The 25808-nt window shown below is 36.2% G+C and overlaps 1 protein-coding gene across 1 annotated transcript in view; it reads right to left on the bottom strand.

The window, feature by feature from the left end:
• mtor (mechanistic target of rapamycin kinase) overlaps positions 1–20429 on the bottom strand; it is a 277311-nt gene extending 256882 nt beyond the window's left edge. Inside the window, exons 1-11 of the mRNA XM_039678643.2 lie at positions 20191–20429; positions 19028–19182; positions 11331–11439; positions 10918–11150; positions 8431–8631; positions 8192–8326; positions 7691–7966; positions 6273–6381; positions 5906–6089; positions 4997–5125; positions 1439–1683 (exon numbers count right to left, since the gene is read on the bottom strand). Of these exons, the coding sequence (XP_039534577.1) occupies positions 1439–1683; positions 4997–5125; positions 5906–6089; positions 6273–6381; positions 7691–7966; positions 8192–8326; positions 8431–8631; positions 10918–11150; positions 11331–11439; positions 19028–19147 (1741 nt within the window). The 5' untranslated portion in view covers positions 19148–19182; positions 20191–20429. The remainder of the gene's footprint in view (positions 1–1438; positions 1684–4996; positions 5126–5905; positions 6090–6272; positions 6382–7690; positions 7967–8191; positions 8327–8430; positions 8632–10917; positions 11151–11330; positions 11440–19027; positions 19183–20190) is intronic.
• Positions 20430–25808: the final 5379 nt, after the last annotated feature.

The raw sequence follows: 25808 nt of genomic DNA, 5'->3' as shown, positions 1-25808 counted from the left end.
CGCTTTAAAAAGATTAGTTAAAAAGATTTCATACGTTCTAGCAATCTATGCCTTGTTTCACCTTAAATACTGTACCTTTATATACCATGTGAACTAGCTGGCAGGAAAGCACTTTTGTTGTATCAGTTGGAGTTTTTTTTTTTCACAACATTGACCTCAAATCTATTTATTTTATTATTCTATGTGAACTAGCTTTAAACAGCCAGCACTTGTGTTAAGTTCATAATACACTTTATTTTATTTATTTGTTTCCTTTGTCAGGTGTATTTTATTTGTTTTAATGCAAGCATTTGTGTTTGTGTCTTTGAACCTTAACAATGTTCAAAATAAATATGCAAATATTGTCAGAACATCTTCCATGTCTGCATGTGTTCCTTAAAATTGTGTTTTTTTATCAAAAAGATGAGAGAAAATGTTGAAATGTGAAATAATTTTAGGAAATGTTAAATATTATCTGCTGACAAAAAAGTAAAAGGTTAAAATGATGTCCTGACTAAAACTAGACTAAAATGTTGACAGTTTTTTTTTTTGACTAAAACTAAACGAATAAAATTATGTTTTCTTGGACTAAAATAAAGACTAAAATGCTCGACTTATAGTCGACTAAAACTAGACTAAATAAAAATGGGATGATGTCGACTAAATGTGATAAAAACTAACAAGCGATGCTGAAACTGGACTAAAACTGAAACTAAATTTAAAAATGGCTGGTAAAATTAACACTACAAGTAAGCAAGTAAGTAAGCATAATCACACTGTGTTTGCTCTTTGGCTAGATGACAACTGGCCCCCAGACTGAGTCTGGTTCTCTCAAGGTTTATTTTCCCCATTCTTTCACCTGATGAAATTTGGGTTCCTTGCCACTGTCCCCTCTGGCTTGCATAGTTGGGGTCACTTAATATTCAACAATATTATTGATTTGACTGAACCGACACTATTGGAAGAGATCTAAACTGAGCTGGACGATGACATAACTATTTTCTGCAAAAGTACTTTAAAGATGACATTAACTAATTAAATAATTAATGATCTTTACACTGGAAGTAAATCAACACTGACTTCAGCTGAACAATGACAGTATTTTCTTTTAGAGCTGCTGTACAGCCGAAATGAACTGTGTGCATCATTGAATCATTTCCCTGTTATCACTATAAAGCTGCTTTGAAACAATCTGTATTGTATAAAGCACTAAATAAAAAAGGTGACTTAGTCCAGGTTACTAGAAACTTTCAGGCTGGTGTGTGGGGATAAGGTTGTAGTAAAACTTTGCAGGACATTGGTCAGCAAAAAAATATCTCTGCCCTTGACCCATATGTGCCTTTTAAGACACTATTAATGAAAGTACATAATTAATAGTAGATTTTTTTGGCAAAATGTATAAATAAACTGAAAAGAAAATGACATTTTAACCTAAAGTGTCATCTAAAGTGTCTAGTACCTTCAAATTCAAAGCTGCCAAGAGTACGCAGTGCCAGGGTGATGCTGCCCACATCACTAGCTTCAGGGATGTTGGTCAGGCTGGGTGATGCTAACTGGTATGCCAGGCCCTTGGGCATACCTGGGTGACGCAGAGGCTTATGCATGAGCACAAGTGAAAGCATCTTTAGCAGACCGTCCTGAATGTCCTTCTTCAGCTGTGGGATCTGCCTGCTCAGGTCGTAAAGTACTGCGGTGAGAGCAGGACTAAAGAGAAGAGAGGGATAGAATCAGACAGATGACAGGAAATTATGTCTGAATCTTCTGGCATGTAGATTTGAGGTCTGCACAGGACCCGAACCTGTTTGACCCGACCCAGACCTGAACGGTAGTGTTAAAGTTTAAGACTGAACCCGAAATCTCGCTGTAGCTTTAATTGGTTGAAACAACAAGATCATATCGTACAAGGTTTAAAACATAATAGAAACTTCAAGTGGTAGAGACGCACAGAGACGGCAACACGGCTACATTTGACTACCTATGGCACTTTCTTTCATGTATATAGTTTGAACTCATTTATTTATCATATCGTACAATGATTTAAACATTTAAATACATATATCAAACAGTAGAAAATGTGTATGTATTTATGCATGTAGTGCATGTAGTTCTGGTCGATAGCAGCCTTTTGACAAAGTTGATTTCTGAGAGACGCAAGAGAAAAAAGGCTATTTGACTTCTGAAAGCACATGCTCATTTCATTCATAGTTTTCACTCATTTGTGTATCATAATATTGTCTATCATATCATATCCAAAGGTTTAAAACATTTAAATATACATATCAAATAGTAGAAAATGTTTATATTGCAATATTTTATTGATAGAAGGCCTACTCTTGACAAAGCTCTGATTTCTGAGAGACGGTAGCGCAGCTATTTGATTTCCACTGCGCTTAGTTTACACTCATTCAATTCACACACACATTATTGCATAGTAATTCTAGAGATTTATGTATAATTTTGTGCTTTTCCTAAGCTCACCTGTCAGCCTACGAGAGTACACGCTTAAAACAGTTCTGTTATTATATAAATTAATATTATATATATATATATATATATATATATATACATACACACAGACCTGCCAACCTTGAAATTATTTTTGAGTAGTATCAGTGAGGGTTTGTTTGTGTGCGTCTTGCATTGTCTCAAAAAATTATGACAAAAATAAAAAAATACTTAATTTATTTTTTCATGGCAATAACCAAATATGATACTAAATACCACAAAAAAAGGGTTTTAATTTGTGACGTCCTGTCTTTGCATTTGAACATTGTACATTTTTAGACAAATCCGACATGAGGCTGTGTTAAAGGTCCCGTTCTTCGCGATTCCATTTTCCAAACTTTAGTTAGTGTGTAATGTTGCTGTTAGAGCATAAATAATACCTGTAAAATTATAAAGCTCAAAGGTCAATGCCTAGCGAGATTTTATTTAACAGAAGTACCCTTTCAAAGCATACAGCGAACGGCCTGTTTGGACTACATCCCTCCATTTCATTTTTTAATGACGTAACTAGAACAGTTTTTTAACCAATCTCCGCCCAGAAGAATACAAAAAAGGGGGCGTGGTCTTGTTGCGCTCCCACGGAGAAGAAGCACTTCAGATGCGCATGCATCTCCAATTTATGGTAAGAGGCGTGACCTTTCCGGGTAACATGCGATAAGCTGCTGTCGAATCACAACACAGGAACCACTGGCACAATCAGAACTCGTTACGTTTTTCTGAAGGAGGGACTTCATAGAACAAGGAAGTCATCGGGCCGTTTTTTGGACAGTGAAAACAGCCGTATACAGATACCGGTAAGTAAATTGTGTGAAAAATACTGTGTTTTTTTACACGCGAAACATGAACACGTTTTATTGCACACTGTAAACACAATCAAAGCTTCAAAAAAGCATGAAGAACGGGACCTTTAATAGTAAAAAATACATAATTTAACAAATTTTAAAAACATGGATGGATAATACAAAAATGATTTCTGACAGTTTGACAGAAAAAAAACACAACCAAGAATAAAATTTAAACTTAGTCCGTCAATTTTGGTTTTACAATTATCTTCTCTCTGTGTGCGCGCATCAGTGCTCGGGCTTGTGCAGTTCTGATACAATGCTACTTTTTAATCCATAAGTAACTAACGTGCTAGTTCATACAAAATAAATAAGTAACATAATTAGGTAGGCCTAATTTAGTTGTTTCCAACACAATAACGTAACACATGCAGGCTTCGTTTCTCAACACAGAGAATTAATAAATATAAATAAATTGATTCACAAATCACAGAACTTTCATAATCACTAAGCCATAGTAAGCCATTTTTAATATAGTGAATGTGCAGGGAAACTCCTTTTCCTCGATTTACTGAAGCTTATATGTATATTTCAGACCCATTACACGACTTCCACCAATCAGATGCATCACTGTGGGATTGTTCAGGATTGTGGGTAATGAAGTACTTATCCAATACATCGCGAATAAAAGGCATTTATCTTAAATCAAGGTTAGTGCCCCATGAACTTTTGGCATTTATATGAGCATATACAATCACTTAGTACAGCCGTAGCTGGTTTTAAGTCTACCATGGATGGTTACGTTTTAATGGCCAACTGTCAATGGAGAAATTGTATTGAATTTTTACTTCCGGCACCGGCTGTGGGCGGGACTGTGATGCTCTTTTCAAACACACCCGCTTGCTATTTTGGGAATGAATGAACCCAGCACTATGATTGGTCAAACTCTGCTTATTTTGCTGTTGCTTAATTTGAGGACTGCGTGTGCACAGAGGCGTCACCAGGTTTTTGCGTAGTTTAAAGTGACAAATCGTACCAGCACACTTTGAGGTCAAAATGCATATCCGCTACACAAAATGCGTATGGGTTGGCAGGTCTGTATATATATATATATATATATATATATATATATACTGTATATATATATATATATATATATATATATATATATATATATATATATATCTTTCGGTCACAGTAGACGGAACTCAAGCCTTAACTACATATGAAGAGTTCAGATGCAAAAGCCTCTAAATGCCATTTGAAATTTTCTTCTAAAATGACAATTTTTATCAAGCTTGTATATTTAAGTTCAGTAATTTCACTTAAATGACAATTAATAGGTAATCTTCATTGCCATTCAAGTGAAATTACTGAACTTAAATATACAAGCTTGATAAAAATGATCATTTTAGAAGAAAATTTCAAATGGCATTTAGAGGCTTTTGCATCTGAACTCTTCATATAGTTTTTCTTAGTTACAAGCCCAAACCAGACTTGGAAGCGAAGTTATTCATGAAACATTAACCCAAACCCAGCCTGAAAGCTCTGAGTTCTCCGGGACACGTAGGGCTCGGGTCGGGTAGCAGACTTCTGATGTAGAATCCAAGCATAACGTTTTTGCACAATCAACTGCATTTATGTCAAGTAGTTTTATTAATAATAATAATAATAACTAAGAAAAAAATTTAATAAAACACTAACTCAATGTAGTTTGACTTGTACAGTACCTGAGACCAACTGCTAACATTGGCTCCAGAAGTTCTTTGACATCCTGTTGGATGCTAGGCCCCATAGCTCTGGACAGCATACTTATACAAGTAAACACAGTAGCATCCACCTGCATAGTCTTCTGTCTCCTAAAAGATTACAACACAGGAGAAAAAGAAAAGAAAAGACAATGTGTTTAGTTAAACAGTAACAACACTAGTACATTTGGAGAGATGTGTTTGTAGGTTCAAAGTCATGATTTAACATATATATAATTTTATATTATATTATATATTATTTTATATTATTTTATATATAACTCTGATCATGTTGCCTGGCAATAATAAACATTGGACAGCAAACTCACTAACTTAATATTACTAAAAGTTGTACTCCTAGAAGTTGACGAAATGAAATGTTATCAGATTTTGTACTTGTTAAAATTTAGTCTTTTGCTTCCAGGGAAATACAAAATGCTCTCTAGAATAAATACGCCCCCCATTCTGAAAATTATAAATACAGCCGGCAACCGAACATAGCAAACAATGCTAGCAAATTAGCAACAAAAAAAAAGCAAATAATAAATCAGAGTATCTGACTCTTGGTTGTACTAACAGTTGTAATAAAACACTATGATAGTGGCTTCATTACTTTTGTCTATGGTACAAGCTGTCAAGTGAAAATGCTGTACATGAATAAAAGAAATAAACTGATCAATAGCCGATTGCAATTTTTTTTATATATAAATAAATAATTTAGCATGGATCATAACATTGCCATAATCTTTAAACAAACAATACATAATTTGAAGCTGTATGGTTCACCTGCTTAATAATCACTGTGTGCCCTCTTATTGCTTTCATTTTTTTGGCTTGGATCGGAGCTGCGTACTAAAGAAAGTTTGGACTTGGATGGTTTCAGATTCTTACTTGTGTGCAAAGTCTTTAGGTGGCAGTGCAGCTTTAATAATCTCCAGGATCTTGGTGAGGAAGGGCTGAATTTCGGCCCTCACAGCCACCACCAGCAGACCCAATGCTTGAAATGCTGCCGTCCGTTCCTTTTCTTTTTTCAGGCAGCCCAGCAGGTGTCCCATAGTGTCCTGCAAATACTGATCTGAGGGTAGAAGAAAAAAATACATATAGTCAATCAAAAAAAAGTAAAGCCAAACTATAGTATTATTGTAATATGCACAGTAGCACCACAATATATTAAAAAAATAAGCTTTGTTAAAAATAAAGTGTCATTGAATTAGAAAGACATTTAATTATTGATATCAAAAATCAGTTGGTGGGTTACCAGTAAAAATGTGAGGCTGGAAGGCAGCGAGTCGAGGCAGAAGGTTTAGGATAGTCATCTGGATTAGTGGATTCTTACTGGTCCTGTATTTCAGCACCCAACGGCACACCTGATACAACAGCAGAGCCATAATGTCATAACATTTGTGCAGTTTGTTCCATTCATCATAACACTATTCAGAAACAATTGCAACATAAAATTCTATTATAAATGCGAAAAGTTCAGAAACTGAAAATCATTTAGACAATATAGATCATTTCTGATTCATATATTAGCTCAAATTTGACAAATCAAAACATTTCTGAAAAAAAATTTAATCTTTAAATACATTGTGATTGAGATTGTACCAAGTGAGTTAGACAATCACCCTTTTTTGAATTTATTTATTTATTTTTGAGAAAATTTAGGAATTCTATATGACCATTTGATTCGAGGGTATTGATTCTAGCCTATACATTTATTCAATCATTGGCACACATGTACTTTGCTTATTATATCACTAGTTAGACTAAACGATAAATAACAGTTTACAGAACTTTTGAGGACATAATAAAAATTGTATATTTTCTTAAATTTAAAGGAAATCAAATATAAACAACAAATATAAACAAAAATATATTTTCTGCGGTTTTTCTGAACTCAAGAACCATTCAGTTAGAAAAGGACACTGCAAAAACTGTAATTTAAGGAACATCAAAGAAATTTCAAACAAACTAAAAATTCAAACTACCCTTTTTGTGCACTTTTATATATATATATACTTGTGTATATATATATATATATATATATATATATATATATATAGCCTCAAAAGTGTGCAAAGACCATTTCAGTTTGTTTGAAATTTTTTTCAAGAGTTCACCTACAAAAGTTATTTAGTCAAGAGCAGTGACACACGTATCATTCTCTCACAACTCTTTACATTCATTTAAGACTTTAACTAATTTAAGACTGCTCTTATGTTACAAAACTGATATTTTGGCATAATTGTGTGTTATTGTTCGTTCAAGCTGCGAAAGAGAACTGTATTCTGGCATGCTGTCTGTGCACACGATACTGGCACGTCTTTCTGTGCGTCTTGTGTGTGTCACAAACAGGACATTCACAGGCAGTGCATTCTCTTTTGTCTTGTCGCGCTTGAATGGTTTAAAAAGCATTTGCATGAATAAAAGTGGGATCAAATAATGCAATGCAACCCAAAGAATGATAAAAATGAATGGATGCTGCTTTAATTGCGTTAAATATTTTAACGTGTTAAACTGGAAAAAAAGTAATCACATAAATTAATGCGTTAACAGCCCTAAAAAAATATAATAATAAAGAAGAATTTTGAAGAAAAAAAGCTATAGAAGATAAAAATGCTACAGTCTCTTCCAAAACAATAATTTCCTCTTCAATACAGTAATCAATACAATCACCTGGTCAAAACGCTCCTCCATCAGTTCTCTGCAGTACCGGCTCTCCACCAGCGTGCTTTTAGAGGGAACAGGTGCAGCTCCAAAACTTAGAAAGCCCTGTGGTGTGCTATATCCCAGCAGCCCCAGCAGAGCATTGGACTGCTGTGGCTGCACTGACTGAAAGCTGGTGAAGGGTGTGATGTGCCGAGGCTTAGTGCTGAAACCCATCAACTCCTTACAGTACTTATCATGAACCATCTGCTGCTGCGTGATCTCTTCCATCTCTTCTCTCATACGCTTCAGGAATAAAAGAACCAAAATCATTAATCAAATAAGTAAAAACATTGAAGCAATGAATAATGCCAAATGAGTGAAAGATCAAACAAAAAGAAAAATACAAAGAAACAAAAATAAACAAAGCAAGCAAAAACTGTGAACAAAAGTTAAATGAACAAACAGAAACAAACATTGCCGTGTAACTTGAGGTAATCATGTGTCATACTGTCCATAGCAGTGTCATACCTCTCCCTCCATACTACTTATTCGCACTAGTTCATTGAGAATGAGTAGAGCTCCATGCACACGGTCATCCTTATTCATGCCTTTCTCTTTAGCCAGAGTTTCATCAAAACCCTTCTCAGCTTCCTCAAATGTTTGCTGTTAAAGACAACAAAACACATAGAATGTGTGAGCGCCCATGATACACCCATAGCATTCATGCAAACATATTTGAAAACAGTTAAAGCTGTGATGATTCTGACCTTGTACCACTGTGGTTTCTGCATCTCTTTGGTCTCTCTCTGTGTGGTGAGGATCAGACAGGCTCTGAGTGCAGATACTGCTCCCTCACGAATGGCCTGTTTGGAGTCCCACACAGCATAGAAAATGTTATCAAAGAATGGTTGCACCTGCTGGAAGAAGAATGTAGGTGCGCTAACAGCGAGCTCTCGCAAAACCAGCACCTGAAACAAAAAGACAGTGGGGTCAGTGGAGTAACACAGTGGTCACTGAGATGAGATCACATAGACTGAGACAAAAATAACCAATAAAATTGAAGAGATTCTGATATAAAGTTTGTATTGCAACATATCAGTGGCATTAATCTAAAATAATCCTAGGAAAAATACTACTTTTAGTCTACTGTATCATATTTGATACGGAAATTTCTATGGCCTATAAATTATCAACATGATCAAAACTGCTGAAAACCACAAACCACAATGCTTTCTGTTGTCTGATGTGGTAGTTTATCATTTTTAGCAAGTTAAGCCTTTTAGTATAATTTTAAAATGACCCACTACAGGTTGTGGTACAGACATATTTTTGCTGTGAAATCTCTATAATATTATATTTTATGTTTATGTAAGTTTATGTAAGAATAACTTTTTTATTGTTCAATTTCAAGATGTACACAATAATCTGATCCAACTTAAGTTTACATGACTATCTATAAAATACTTTTTTTTAAATAATGTAAAATGTGAATATCAACTATGAAAGATCAAGCATTCGAGGAATGTTTGTTTGTACATCTCTAAATCATCATTGTATTGCATTGCATTACATGTTTGCAGCCCACAATAAAAACTACATAGCTTTAAATCATAACACTAAGCATTTAAATATCATCTTACTAAGACAAATTATTGTGAGAAATAGAGTGACAACTGATATGTCAATGGCTTTCATGTTGTCTACTATACTGTTATAAAGATCTCATTGTTTTACATTACAAGCTATCAGAATTTAATCTTATTTTTGGCAATGTGAATATATTTTCAAAATCGTTTCAGTGGTTCATCAAGTCATGGCATGGTGAAATGCACAGCCGGGTAGCTTTTGAAAGCCGGTGCTGGATACAGAGAGCATGTGCATGCGTGCAACAGTAGGATGCGGTAGGCTAAATTATTTGCGACAGCAGTAATGGACAATTCCGCTTCCAAACTGTATGGCAACCGCAGAGGAAAAGTTACTTGATGTTGCTTTAACACCAGCCAACCCGCTAAAAGCAGGTGGATTTCAGCAGTGGCAGGTAACATTGTCACTCCTATTAGCCACTTTGGCTGGTCGAATTTTACATTGAATTTTGGTGTGGGATTGCGCATATTGTGCATCATTTTGCTGACACAAAGCCGTCTCTCAGTACTAAATTGAGTATTATTTTGCTGCTTATTGTGCTTTAAGTCAAATATACACAAAATAATGTAAAAAAAAATGCTGGTTTTGGCAAGTATTCACGTAAATACAGTCAGTTCTGTTTTGAATGAACATAAACAGCAGAGAAAGAAAATACATGTGTAACAGTATAATGAATCTGTGTGCCAGGTCTTAAAGTGACAGCAGCCTAATATATCTGCTGCCAAATTAAAATTTGGATAATATTACAAATATCTATATATGGCCCCATGTTTTTTCCCATGGTATGGATCTCAAAATAGTGGCCAGTGAAAATTCTGAGTGGCCAGTAACTTTGGAAAACCACTAGCCACAGTGGCTAGCAAGTAAAAAAGTAGGGCTGCACGATTAATTGCAACGAAACCGCAACATATCATTCCAGGAAATCCCTATCGGGCATCATCGCTGTAGCTGAATTATCATAAAATTTTATTTAAATAAATGCTTTTAAATTACTTATAAATACGCAACTGCCTTATTCTGTGTAAGAAAGCCACATCATCTAACTAAAGAATGCTTCATAACTGTCGTTATGAAGTGAGTTTGGAGTAAAGCATGTTATTAAATGTCAGGTTCAAAAATGATTTTCATGTTAAAATGCTTCATGAAAAGATAATTGACGTGTGTTGCTTTTTCAAATGCATGTTATAAGTGACTCACAGGGCTTTCAGATGGAGCAGCGTTTACAGAGCCATACATCAATGACAAGCTACACATAAAAAAAAAAACAATCGCAGCCTTTGCAATTTCAAAATCACGATTAGCCATATCGGTTTAAAGTGCAATTACATGGAAATTGTGATTAATCATGCAGCCCTATTAAAAAGTTATGCAAACTATATATAAATTATGAAAATCAACAAAAATTAATTATGCTTTATATATATATATATATATATATATATATATATACTGTATATATTCAACAGGTTAATTTCCAATAATTTCCAAACAGGTTCAATAAACTGTTCCATTTAAAAAGAAAATGTCAGGGTATACCAGGTTAAGAGCTTCAAATAGACTGAAATTCGCTGTTATTATATAATATGATGCAGTTAAGTGTCTCTACGCACCGCTGCATGACGTCTTCCTTCATTCCTGTCTGCTCCCAACCATTCGAGAGCTCTCTTCACCTCAAACTCCACATACTCTGCAGTGAAGGTGTCTCCTGCCATGGACAGGTGACCCATGGCCTTAGAGGCCATCTCCATGACCACTGAGTCACTGGAGGGAAGCAGATTCCGTAGGTAGTTCGCAAATCGGCTGATACGGGTTGCATTTCCCCCCTCCACACCAATCAAACTCACTGTAGAGAAAGCCATTACACAATAACATCACTTCAAACCAAGCAATGCAATGGCGAGTTACTTTCAAAGCGAAATTAGTTCAATCTGACAAAATGGAAACATAAGTTAACATGTTCCATTATTTTATTAAAAATAAAAAATATGAAGTAGAGAGTGATTTTCATTTGATTCATACTCACCTATGGCAAGGATACCGCCTTTTTTCTCATTCACATCTGAGCTGGAAACCAACTCGAATATGTGGTGGTTCAGCTCATCATAGAAAGTAGTGGCTTCGTCTTGGCTCAGCTTGAGTCAGAAGTAAAAACAGAACACAAAACATGACTTTTCCTAATATTCGTATACTTTAAAGCAAGGACGTACTCACATTTGGCACAGTTGTACTGTGCTCAAGCACATTATTGTACCCCCTTTCCCACAGGCCTGCACTCACATTGCACTTAATGTTCCGGGCCTGAGCATGCATACGTCATTAAGATGAAACTTTGTTTGTTGTAATGATTACAGTAGAGCACACACAAATAGTAGCTGTTCAATGCTCCGGCACAGTTAGAACACTTCATGTATTCATTAGCCCATCTCTTCAAGCAGGCCAGGACAAAATGGACCTTGGGTGTCAAATTGGGTGCTCGGGTACAGTTCCGATCACCAAGTGTGAGTACACCCTAAACACACCTCAAAAATGCTCTACTTATATACTGTACATGATGTGCTCAATTAATCAATTGCAAATAACTGTATGTTAATATTTACTAAGAAAAGCCCACAAATTAAGGAAATTCTAAAACATTACATTAGTCACAGAAAAAGCACTGAAAAGACAATACAAACATTGGCTTTAGAGGTCGATAATAGATGCTGCAGTCAATTGATAGGCATTCTGGTTTACCAATATGTTACAACTAGGGTTGGGTATTGTTTAAATTTTAACGATTCCAATTTCAATTCTACTTATCGATTCCTAATTTCGATTCCAATTAGGTAAAATAAAAAAATTAAAACATATTCACATTTAGGGCCCTATCTTGCATCCAGCGCAATTGACTTTGTACACCGACGCATGTATAATTCGTATTTTGCACCCGTGCAAAGCGGACTTTTCCCTCTACAGACGCAAGCCGGCAAACTAGGGAATGAACTTGCGCTCCGTGGGTGGTTCAGAGCAAAAAAGGAGGCGTGTTCCCATGCAAACAAACCCTGGTGCTATTTTGCAGTTCCAGAAAACAATTGCATTTGAATGTACACGCAACGCGCCACTGACTTTAGAATAGGTTTTTTTCTGGTCAGTGGCGCCTTGCCCGTACATTCAGATACAATTTTAAGCCCTCATGCTTGGCCATAATACAGAGTGTGAACAACGTGCATACACTGTAGATGATTCTCTCATCTACACAGATGCGTTTTACTTTTTGCAAATGATACATTATTATAAGGAAAAATATTAAAACATAAGGGAAATCATTGTTGTGTCCATGACGATGGGAAAAATAGGCATAAAGCTTACACATTTACCCAAATTATTATATGCATGTTTAACCGAAGCTAATTTGGGTGGGTTTGTCCCATTCCCAATGTCACTTCTCTTTCTTTTACGGCCCTGACAAGAACATCGATCTCCTCGGCTGTGAACCAATTCTGAAGCACGCCTGGTAAATGCACTGTTATAATAGTATTGCGCCACGGAACAAGCGCACCTCGTTCATCATGCTCTTAAAGGGAATGTGATATAACACTCTTATTGGTTTGTTTCCCATTACGCCTAAACCACACCGATGAATAATGAAGCTACTTCAGACCAACCCCTTTTAGATTTGCGTAGAGCACAAGAGACATTTATCCCGCCGGTTAAATAGCAACAGCCCCGAGATCCGCCCACAAAGTTACTTGCGCTTTGCATTTTAGATCATTAAAATAGGGCCCTTAGTCTTATTGCAAAACTTTTATTTGTAGCTGAATATCATAAACAAAAATAAACAGACTAAATAACACTTACGCAAGGAACTTTTGCTTGTGGTTTAAAAAAAAAACATAGAAAAACAATAGCCTAACTAATATAAATTTCAAGAAAAAGAACAAACAAATTTGCATTTCATAAATAAAATATACATTACACATATAAAAGTTATTCAGTCAAGAATGAGTGAATTTTCTTTTTGTCTTTTGTTGTTTGATTAGTGTTATTATAGAGACAGCTGCTGTCACTTTAAGAGTCCAATATAGTTACACATGCCCGCAGCACTGAGAACAGTGTGAGCCGTCTCGCGCTTGAATGGTTTAAAATCACATTAAAATCCCTTTTTCTGTACGCACGTTTTGGATGTGTGTGCGGCACATGAAACAACTTGTGAGTCGTCTCACACTTGAATGGTTTAAAATCACTTTTTCTGTGAGCGAGCTTTGGATCTGTGTGCAGCACATAAAACAGCATGCAAGTCTTTGGTTTTCGATTCCCAACCCTAGTTACAACAGATATGATCAAAAACAGACAAAACAAAACGTTTAAGATGTTTAAGCCATCATCACTTGGCGTGAGAGCAGGTGAGACCTGAACGGTAGGGATGCACCAATATAAAAATTTTGGCCGATACCAATAATTACTTACATTTGAAAGTCGATAACCGATATATTGGACGATAAATCTGGATACAAATTTTATATACATTTTGAAAGCCTAATTCCAAAAACAAAAATCGCACTATTAAAAGCCACGTCCCAAGCACACAATTATAACATTCTCATTACAATTGTATGTAGCCTAAATGCCAGACAAGCGCTGGACATGTTACACTTAAGTAACTGTATTTTCTTTTTTCAAAGTGATTTCAATCATATTTCAAGCAAGAATATATGTCCCAAATTGTCTTATCGGGCCGATAACATAAAAAAATTATTCATATGCCTATATTTCATGCATCCAGATCAGCATGTTTCTATCAATGCTTAAATTAAACTCAATTGCGTGTCAATTTAAACATTCAAGCACAAGAAAGTGCAAAAGAGAATGCACGCACTATGAGAAGATTTGCACGCGCACAAATCGCACAATAAAAAAGAGCGCACAGGGAAATTACGCACAAATATATAAAAAAAAAACAGACAAATTCACACAACAATGATGTCAATATGCCCGTCTTGGCAAGTACGTCTTAAGAAAACAGTTGAGAAAGACAATATTCCTGCTGTGTGTTTTTAATGTTAAATTAAACAACAAAAGACAAGGAAATCACTCACTGCTCTTGACTGAATAGCTTTCGCAACTTTAATAAGCATTAATCTTTATTTAATTTACAGTGCACTTTTATTTTACATTTGGTTACTTATTAAATGTCTGTACCTGAAAACTGTTACATACCTGAAAAGCACAGGTTATTTTATTTGTATCTTTGCTCAATTGTATTTATTTGAGCTATTGCTTTTAGTTTGATTATTTGTTCTTATTTTTATTTGACAGTAGTCCTTTTTAACCCCCTGAACATAGCACATCCCGAACCGTACAGAAACCGTGATTCTGAAACCGTGATTCTAAAACCGTGATACAAACCGAACCATGAGAAATTTGAACCGTTACACTTCTAAAATCTTGTGAACGTAAACAATTGAGAAAGAAATCGTGTATGTATCAGATTATTTGCTCCGTGCAGGTCTGAATTAAGTGACAGCAGCCTAACAAACCTGTTGACAATGCTGACACATTGTTGCTATCTGTGTCATTATTGTTAATCAAACAACAAAAGAAAATTACCCACTGCTTGACTGAATAACTGTAATATATTATCAAGAATCAGTGTATAGTTAATTTATAGAGTGAAGACTATGCAGTTTTTTTACATTTGATTATTTAATTAATGTGAATGCTACTGTTAAAGGTCCCATGAAATAGGGTTATTTTTATTAATTTATATTATAGAAATAAAAGACATTTTTCCAAGCCTGATTTTATCCTCTAATTTAAACGTTGTTTGAAGGGGCGTGTCTGACGTGGGCTTCAGTGTAACCGGCCACTGCTGTGATTAGCTAGCATGCTTGCATATGAAATAGCTACGTATTATATGTGAAAATCTCTCGAATACTTTTACTACAGCTATTATACGTATTTACTATTACAGCTATCGAGATTAATGAATCGTGAGAAGAATTTAGATATACTCCCATTAGGGTTGGGCAAAAAAATAAAATGTTTTTTAAAATGTGGTCGATTTAAAAAAAACAATTCTCAACGGCCATATTCCATATTCATTTGTTTTTGTGTTTTACTGGTGGGATTCTCAATGGGATTTGTCTGAGATCTTCCGGTCATGCTTAATGCTTCTTCTTGGGGGAAGTTCTCTGAGGAAATGTTGAGAACTCCCGGACGTGATTTAAGCATTTAGAGGACATTTGCTGAAATCTGTTTGTCGATTATTCCTGCACAGGAAGTAAGCTAGTTAATGGAACAAGTTATTTCGCGAAACACTAGAGACCTTACTCCCAAGTGATCAGTGTTGGGAAAGTTCACTTTCTACATGAACTAGTTCAAAGTTCAGTTCACAAATTTTAAAACGAACTAGTTCAGTTCATAGTTCATACTTCAAAAAATGAACTAGTTCCATAGTTTTTCCATATGTTGCGAGCTTCTTTTTAAAAAAATTATTATTATTGCCACAGCCCATTTACAACAACAGACAACAATTATTTTATCGACAGGCAAAGATTGCCCAGAAATATAAGATTTTTCCCATCCTCACCGACCTCGTCATAACCTGTTTAAATGATCATACGACGCCTCCTCGCTCGCTGCTTTGTCAATGGCGGCCGTGGTGCGACACTGTTGGCTGGTGTTGCCAGATCGTTCAGTTCACGTTCAGCCAAAATATGAATGCGTTCAGGCACGACACTGCAAGTGATAGTGTTCAATAAGGGGCGAGACGTCATTTGACTCTTTGTGAGACTCTTAGGCAGGGTTAGATTGTGTAAAATCATTCAGAGGTAACTCAACCGAGTATAACATTTTCAAGTGTCAAGGAGGTTCAGGTGTAGTCTCGCGTAGCCAGACCTTCAGACTGTCGGCTTTAGCCAACGTTCCGTGGGCGTGACGTCTGAGGCTGAGACTAGTTCAGGTGTAACCTCAACCTCAGGTTTCAACCAGGTTCAACCTAAAGGCCTCATTATGCTTCTGCGTCAACTCCACGGCGTAGCTACGTCGTCACTGCTACGGCGTCGTGGCCGTTTTATGCTTCTGCGTGAGGTTGTGGTGCTTCGTGGTGCATTTCACCGCCAGAACGCTAGGGGGTGTGTGGTTCGCGAATCTCTTTGGTTCCGTGCGCCACGAGCGAAAGACCAAAATGTTGTTGCAGCTGCCAGCTGGAGCTAATCGACGTTGAATAACAAGACGACACAAACTTTATCCCCACAGAATAAACACGGATGTCCAGGGCCCGTTCCACCCATAGACAGTAAAAGAAAGGTTCCACCCGAGCTGCCATAACGATAGCTGTTCGGAATGACTTGAAGGATTTTTTTTCAGTATCCACATGGAACTGTGCTATGGCAGGATAATGTGTCCCGTGGCAGACTTGGTAGTAGGCTACTGTATTATCAATGATGTAAGTTAACCGTGAACATTGTATTGAAAATAAACAACAAACTGTGTTTCAAAACAAACGTTGATTTTTTGATTGATTGAAGTTTATTGTGAGCAAAAAAGAAAGAAAGGAATAACAGTTATAGACATATATATTATCAATGAAATAAAAAACAACAGTTTATTTAGGTTTAATTCTTTATTTACTATCTTTATAAGAGTATTATAATTATCAGTACGAGGGTGCAAATGTTTAAAAGGAAACCAGAAAAGCTACACTCCTGAATTGATGTATAATCTTACCAATCAAAGCCCTTGCTGTCTGCGTCACCTCGACGCGTAGTTACAAATTTTTGGAGGTGCACGTCGAGCTACGGCGGAGGGGTTGGAGAGGGGTTCGCGTCGACGCAGAGAGGTCTGCGGGGGTACGCCGTCGATTCGACGCAGAAGCATAAAACAGGCTTAAGTCAGGTGTGTAGGGGAAAAATCTACCACAACCCCCACCCCACACAACTCATAGTATATAATATATGATATTGGCGTTATTTTGACATTTAACTGCATTTAATACTTGACTGTTTTTATACAGTTATAGTTCATTGTATTGTTATCATTTTTGTTTGTGTATTTTTTAATACTTCATTGACAATATTATGTTACAGATGCAGGCTACGTCCCTAAATATCAGCTTAAACTTATCCAAGGTTTTAATTTATTAATTATTTATTTAATAATTATATACAATTGGATAAAGTATAAAATAGTGATGATCTCAATTTATCTTAAACAGTTGGCAAATATTGCTGCATTCATTGTCATGTTCAGCTCCTTACATCTTCTCTCTCATTCTTCAAGCGTTAAAAAGCGCCCGTGCTGGAACTACTGCTCGGACTCGACTTCTGTGAACAGTAAACCCGCCTTCTTTGGTTTGATTTCATTGGCCATGTCAAACATTTTGACATTGGCGAGGGTATTCACCTGGGCCGACAGAATTATACATAAATGTACTATTATTCCATCTTTATACATTTACATAGCAACAGGTCGGCTCATATTGTCCAGCGGCTCACTGGAAAAACTCCCGGTGCTCCAGATGGCCAGTGTGCCCTTGCTCTTGACTAAACTATTGTAGCTTTAATAAGAATGAATCTATATTTAATTTATGTAGTGAATAATATGCAAGACTTTGCTTTTATTTTACATTTGATTACTTTATTTAATTTATTCCTGAATACTACTCTTGTACCTACCTAAAAAACACTGTTTATTTTATTTGTGTCTCTGTTCTATTGTATTTATTTGTACTATTGCTTCTGATTTGTTTATTTATTACTGATTGTTTGTCTTTAATAATGTTTGAACTTGATATTAGTTCGGTTGCTGTTAGTTATTATTGTTAGTTATTACATCATATATATATATATATATATGAAGATTTCAGATGCAAAAGCCTCTAAATGCCATTTGAAATTTTCTTCTTTAATGATGATTTTTATCAAACTTGTATATTTAAGTTCAGTAATTTCCCTTAAATGGCAATGATAATTACCTATTAATTGTTATTTAAGTGAAATTACTGAACTTAAATGTACAAGTTTGATAAAAATCATCATTAAAGGAGAAAATTTCAAATGGCATTTAGAGGCTTTTGCATCTGAACTCTTCATATATATATAGTTATTGAAATTAGAATTGTGAAGTTTCACCAGTATGTAAAATGTTGGTGTCATAAACAACATTATTTATTAGAATATGAAGTTACATGTGTTAAAAACAATGAAAACAACTTTTTTGCAGTGGGGTCAGTGAAAATATAGGCAGAGTGAGTAAAAAATCTGAACCACTAACACTAGTGGCCTTAGAAAATCCTTAGCGTTGAGCCATGTAAGCTGTAAAATCGAAATCATCCTTTTAAAGTAGTACTATTTGTTACAGGCAGTATTCCTGTTAGTGGATCTTGCAGAGCATCTACAAAGGCCAGTGGTCATGACTCATGCACATGCAATTATTCTTCCTTCAGTGTGTTTAAACAAACAAGAAAGGAAACATATTTACAGTAAATACACTTATGAAAGCATAACTGCATGTGCATGACTCATGACCACTGGCCTTTGTAGATGCTCTGCAATCTCTCTGTTTTCTGTCACAGATGTGGTACCTAGATATTACATTTAGTAAAAATATATAGTCAAGTCAAGTCAAGTCACATTTATTTATATAGCGCTTTTATATAGAATATTTCTTTAATATTTCCTTCAAATCTAGGCTTCTGAGTCTGCTGATGAAGTTTAATTATGTAAATAGATCAAAGTTTACCTCTCTTAGTTCTGTAGTGACATAGTGTTGGAGGTCTTTGGCAGATTTGGCACGCGTGTCTTCATTGCGACTCTTAAGACCACTCACAAACTGCTGCAGAACTGTGGCAGTGCCAGACATGCTGGCGACTGGGATGCAGCTATCAGTAGATCTACCTGTAATTCAAACAACATATCAGAAACAACTGTGTTATTGTGACTGTAGAAACTAAAGTGAAGAAATATTTTGATTTCCAGGGAAAGCAGTGCTGTCTGAGACTGTACTTCGGAAATTAAAAAGCTTTTACAACTTCCAGGAAATAAAAAGCATTCCATTGAACATAATTATATTTGACATTCAGTATCCCTTTATGAAAAATTTGTGAATTCAATTAGATAAAGTATATAAAAGTACAGTATGCCAATGTCTACAGTAATTCTAAAGTAATTCATTTTACTGTAAAGAAATAAAAAAGTGAACTAACATTAAAGTAATAATATAAAAAATATAATGATATAAAAGTGAAGAAATATTTTGATGCCCAGGATAAGCAGTGCTGTCTGAGACAGTACTTTGGAAATTAAGAAGCTTTTACAACTTCCAGGAAATAAAAAAGCATTCAATTGAACATATATGTGGCATTCAGTATCCCTTTATGAAAAATGTGTCAATTCAATTAGTTAAAGTATATAAAAGTACAGAATGCTGTCTACAGTAAAAGTAATTAATCTCTTGTAGGGTTTGAACCAACAGTCTTTCGGTTAACAGCTCAGATTTTCACCACTACAAAGCCTGTCCCCATTTCATTAATAAACAGACACATTAGTCACAAGAACTTACAATTTTAAGTGAATCAATACCCCAAATTAGGTATCCTGATAAAAGATTTACCCTACAATCTCACAGCTCCTAGCCCAGATCTTTTACCACAAAGCTAGGCTGCACAATCTCGACTGTATAGCACGTCATATTGCTATTATTAAAGCATGCTCAGATGAAAATAAGAGACGCGTGTGTAATATAGAATAATGGAAGAACACAATAACAGGACGCATAACTTAGTGGTTAGCCAAAGGTGCTAACCTACAATCATCATATAGCACCAGTGACTGTTAACCGTTTACGTAATATTAAACAGAACATTAAAAAGGATTCATGTATTTTAAAAATGCAATATTTCTTACTTGTGTTAAGGGTTTAGCAGTAGATGTGTTGCACTCGTGAAACTGCAAATACAGAGAGGCGGACACAAAAAATAAGTGACGTCACTTCCGTCTAACCAACCATTCGCTCGGACGGAAACAGCAGTTTACATCCAAGCACTACGACCAGAGAATAGCCGTTTCTCAATATGCGTTCTTGTCTGTACTTGTGTTCTTGTGGACTTGTGAAACGTCATCAGTCGCTGCCCAAGTACTGTTCCAAATTGAAGAGAATTGGCACTAGACGGGTTCTGTTGGCACCAGCTGGTTACTTCCGGGTTCTGGACTGGCTGCAGTAACGCGTCTCTGTCCATGCGGGGGCGGTCGAGTGCAGAATGAATGGGAGTCAATGGGGTTTCACCACTTTCTTACAGGGGGTAACCTTTCTGTAAGAAAGTATTCTTTCTAAATACTGTAAATTTATTATTTCTAAATACTGAAAGTTTAAGTGTACTTGGCTTGTACTTGTGTTTACTCTTTTAACCTTATTAAGTAATTTTCACATGCAAGTTAACATCAAAGTCTGCATGCTTAAAGTACAGTAAATTGTTTATTTCAAGCATAAATACTATAAGCTAATTGGAAACTTAGTAGTATACTTTAAATGCAGAAACTAAAGAAGTACAACCTGTTTGTGGGTAGTTATGTATGTGTTTGTACTGTGTTGTCCTTTGTTTGAACTGGGCATCCAAAACAATATTTGTTTGAAAACTTTGATTTATAAAGTAATGACTTTTTGATTTTGACTCCTGAGTTTGTCTTGTGAATATTTATATTTGTAGTCCACTGGTAGAGTGAGTTAACATCAAGTGTACATAAAGTACAGTAAAAGGTATATTTCAAGTAATATGTAAGTAGTAACCTAGTACACAGCGCAAAAAATAATATATAAATAGTAAACTATAAGTATGATGTTAAGTTCACTGAAAGAAAACTTACAAGTACACTTATAGTATAAAAACTATTAAAGTAGTAGTATACTTAAAAGTGTACTTTCATAAACTAAAAATCCAGGCTAGAAGTATATACAGTCGTGCTCAGAATTAATGGCACCCCTGGTAAATATGATAAAAACTGGCTGTAAAAAATAATTCTGCATTGTTTATCCTTTTGATCTTCCATTCAAAATATTGGCAAAATTCTAACCTTTCATTGAAGCTAAAGAATTGAAAGTGGGGGTAAATCACACTATGAAATAAATGTTTTTCTCCAAAACACTCTGGCCATAATTGTTGGCACCCCTAGAATTTATTTATGAGAAAAATATCTCTGAAGTACATTCCCATTAATATTTAGGCTTATATATAAGCTTATTATTTTTTAAGCAAATCAGGGTGACTAGGAACATGAAATTGTCCAGCTATGACTTCTTGTTTTAAGGAGTTTAAATATGAGGAAGCACAAAGGTCAAATTACCTGAATCATCCATCATCACAATGAATAAAACCAAAGAACATGGTTCTGATGTGCATCAAAAGATTGTTGAGCTTTACAAAATAGAAAGTGGATGTAAGAAAATAGCTAAAGAATTGAAAATCCCCATTTTGACCATCTGGACAATATTTATTTGCTGGAGGTCCTGGACATCTTGTTCCGATACATGGTATTATGGATTCTATCAAATACAAAAAGATAAAAAATAAAAACCTGACGCCTTCTGCTAGAAATCTTATAATGGGCCGTGGTTGGATTTTCCATCAGGACAACGATCCAAAACAAAAATCAACACAAAAATTAGTTACGGAGCACAAAATGAAGCTTCTGCCATGACCGTCCCAGACCCTGACCTGATGAGTGGAGTGAACTGAAGAGATGAAGCACCAACATGGATCTGGGAATCTGCAGGATCTGGAGAGAGTCTGTATGGAGGAATGGTCTCTGATCTCTGGTCAGGTGTTCTCCAAACTCATCAGGCATTATAGGAGAAGACTCAGATCTGTTATTTTGGCAAAAGTTTACAGATCTGAGGTTGCAAAAAGGTTTTAATAACAGGGTGCCAATAATTATGGCCAGAGTGTTTTGGAGAAAAACATTTATTTCATAGTGTGATTTACCCCCACTTTCAATTCTTTTGCTTCAATGAAAGGTTAGAATTTTGCCAATTTTTTGAATGGAAGATCAAAAGGATAAACAATGCAGAATTATTTTTCTCATCATATTTACCAGGGGTGCCATTAATTCTGAGCACGACTGTAACTAGTAAACTAGAAGTATATCTATAAGTTCACTTGTATAACTGCAGTACAAAATAAAACTTTGAAGTAAACTAGTTGTGAACTCAAAGTTTACCACTCTTACACTTTAAGTATAGTTAAAAGTATACTTTTATATACTAAAAAGTGGGCCAATTTAGTCCCAAGAAGTATTAAATTAGTACACTTACAAGTATAAACTAAAAATCCAGGCTAGAAGTATATAACTAGTAAACTAGAAGTATATCTATAAGTTTACTTGTAGTATAACTGCAGTACAAAATAAAACTTTGAAGTAAACTAGTTGTGAACTCAAAGTTTACCACTCTTACACTTTAAGTATACTTAAAAGTATACTTTTATATACTAAAAAGTGGCACAATTTAGTCCCAAGAAGTATTAAATTAGTACACTTACAAGTATGCTACTAGTACTTTGATCTTAGTATACTTAGTATGTACAGTATACTTGTGAAAAATACTTGAACGTTACTTAAGTATACTTAGTTAAATAAACTTGAAGTATACTTTATTTTGGTAAGGGTCCCATTCATTCTGCACTCGCCCGCGATCACCTCCAGTGGAATTCTAATGGAACTGCAACCAAGGTGATGCACAATGGGGCTAATAGGAAGTGCCAAGGCTCTCCGTTAGACAGGCTCTGTTCCAATTCAAAGTTCGCATCTAGCCAAGTCCACTTCAAATCCCCGGATGTGTTCTTGATCCGCCCCGTTTACCGAGGATGCATCGAGAGGTGACTTGTGTCAGAGCCCGTCTAACGGAGAGCCTTGGCACTTCCTATTAGCCCTATTGTGCATCATCTTGGTTACAGTTCCATTAGAATTCCACTGGAGGTGATCGCGGGCGAGTGCAGAATGAATGGGAGTCTATGGGGCTAAACGTCTAAATGTGTCTCTTTCACCTGCTTGTCGTTAAATCAACATAGCTTTTATTGTTGATTCCGCAAGTTCAATATAGATTATAAGCCAAAAGTCGAATGAACAAATACTTATGTCCTTTCGATGTCTTACAGGTTAGGCCATTGTTGGCCGGAACACGCTAGCATTCTGCTATTGTGTGATGTCATCACATTTTTTAACAGATTTTTAGAACAGATAAGTGGACTTAAAAATGCAATTTCCAGCTGAGTGTATTATCTTGAGTGTATGCCCTCCCTTTTGAATGCAACTTTCAAATTACTTACAAAAAATTACATCCTGCGAAAAGTGGATTTCTGGTGAAACCCCATTGACTCCCATTCATTCTGCACTCGACCGTGAGCGCCCCCGCATGGACAGAGTCGTGTTACTGCAGCCAGTCCAGAAACCGGAAGTAACAAGCCAGTTGACTCATAGACAGTAAAAGAAATGGACAGAGCGATCTCATTGGAACTCCATTGAGACGATTGAAGCCCGTTTTTGGCGATTTTTTAGCACTTCCGTCACTGACGCGCAGACTCAAACAGAGCTTGACTACGTAGTGGGACGTGAGTGACCCGTCTGTCTGCTGTGGCATGAGAAATCTGAATCATTCCCTTCCGAAACATGCAGAGGCAGAGAGTGTGAATAGGAGCTGTCCATGAGCTAGGAGAAGGAGACAACTTTGCTAGGTATTCTGATTAATTATTTTGTAATTTTGCCTCCACGTTTCCCCGATTGCGCGCGAGCTTCTTCTCATGTCCATACGGTAATCTCTCTACTGTGCGACAGAGAGTCGCGTGGGTATGATGCAATCGTTAGCCTACTTTCACTAAAACTGCTTCTACAGGGCCATAACATAAGCTACAAGGTAATGGAGCCATTTATATATTGTCGTGTTTCTTTAGAAATAAATAAAGGACAAATGGGGTCTTCAAACGCCTCAGATGTAAAGTTATTAGCTGTCAAAGTGACGCCAAAATGAATGGGAGTCAATGGGAATGCTAACGCAAGTGAAGTTCTGCTACAAGATGTCAGCTCCCGCGAGGCTTCAACTTCCGGTCGATGGATTACCCCCTTGAGTTGACTTTATGCACAGCTGCACTACTTCCTGAACTTAAGCCAGCTCACTTGTTTCCTGTCTGGCATTATTGGCCAAGCTTGATTAATTCAGGTGTGTCTGATTATTGTTGCCGTGACTACTGAGGTCAGGCACACCTGAACTAATCAATTTGTCCAATAATGGCAGACAGGAAACAAGGGAGCTGGCTTAAGTTCAGGAAGTAGTGCAGCTGTGCATAAAGCCAATTAAAGGGTTAAAATCCTGAAATTGAACACATTTTTGGTAGTTATGATGAGGACTGATGCTGGTTAAAAGATTTAACGTGGTAAAAGTGGAAAATAATAATACTATATAATATTTTAGGCAATGTTTAATATGTGGCCATTTTTGGCCCTTAATGCACTCAACTGTGTTAAAAATCTAATGCAGCACAAGGGTTAAGTTCCGTATCAATTACAAAGTACTGCTACTGACCTATAAAGCCCTAAATGGTTTAGCTCCTATGTAATTAACGGACCTTCTATCGCCCTACAACCCAACCCGAATTAAGATCACTAAATTCGAGGCTTCTGGTCATTCACTAGGATATCGAAGTCCACTAAAGGAGGGAAGGCGTTCTCGCATTTAGCTCCAAAACTCTGTAATAGCCTTCCCGATATGGTTCGAGGCTCTGACTCACTGTCACACTTTGAAACTAGACTAAAGACGCATCTCTTTAGCCAAGCATTCACATAATGCTTAACTTTTATTCCTCTGTTGAATCAGATCGAATGCATTTAATTCTATAATACTTGAAGAGTCTGTAGGTTATTTGTATAGGTTGCATGGTATTTACAGTCATTACTTTCCTGTGTGTATTGTGTGAATGATGGGTGGTTGGGCAGATATTGTGTTTTTGCGGTAGGTGGTATGCCATACGGAACTGTTGCCACTGAAACGCATTTCCGCGACAGTGGGGCTCGACAGCCTTAGTCAAACGGGTCGGCGCGTAAGGTTGGGTTGCGGAGAGTTTGTGAGATTGTGTTTTTTTTAACACCTACTCCCGTGTAATGGAAATCATTATGAACATCAGCTATGCTAATTATTTCCCATCTGTCTTTCTGCTGTTATCTCGGGACGCTTGTCCCGAGAAAAATGGCGTTCATCAGCTCCAGTTTGGTATCCAGCCTCTCACGGAGACTTTAGATGCCCCAACGCCTGTGAAGAGACGACTCAACGCCTGTGAAGAGACGACTCAACGCCGGCGATATGTTATGCCCTTAATATTACATGACTAACTAAATGTATTTTTTCCATGTACTTTTCTGAAATGCACTTACTGTAAAGCTGCTTTGAAACAATATGTACAGTATGTTAGCCAGAAGAGCCTGGGTTCTCCCAAGGTTTTTTTTCCTCCATCCAATCACCTGATGGAGTTTTGGTTCCTTGC

Source organism: Pimephales promelas, chromosome 14 (genome assembly GCF_988280905.1).
Source record: "Pimephales promelas chromosome 14, fPimPro1.hap1.1, whole genome shotgun sequence".
In the NCBI taxonomy this organism is placed as follows: domain Eukaryota; kingdom Metazoa; phylum Chordata; class Actinopteri; order Cypriniformes; family Leuciscidae; genus Pimephales; species Pimephales promelas.
This window is presented reverse-complemented; position numbering and strand designations above follow the sequence as displayed.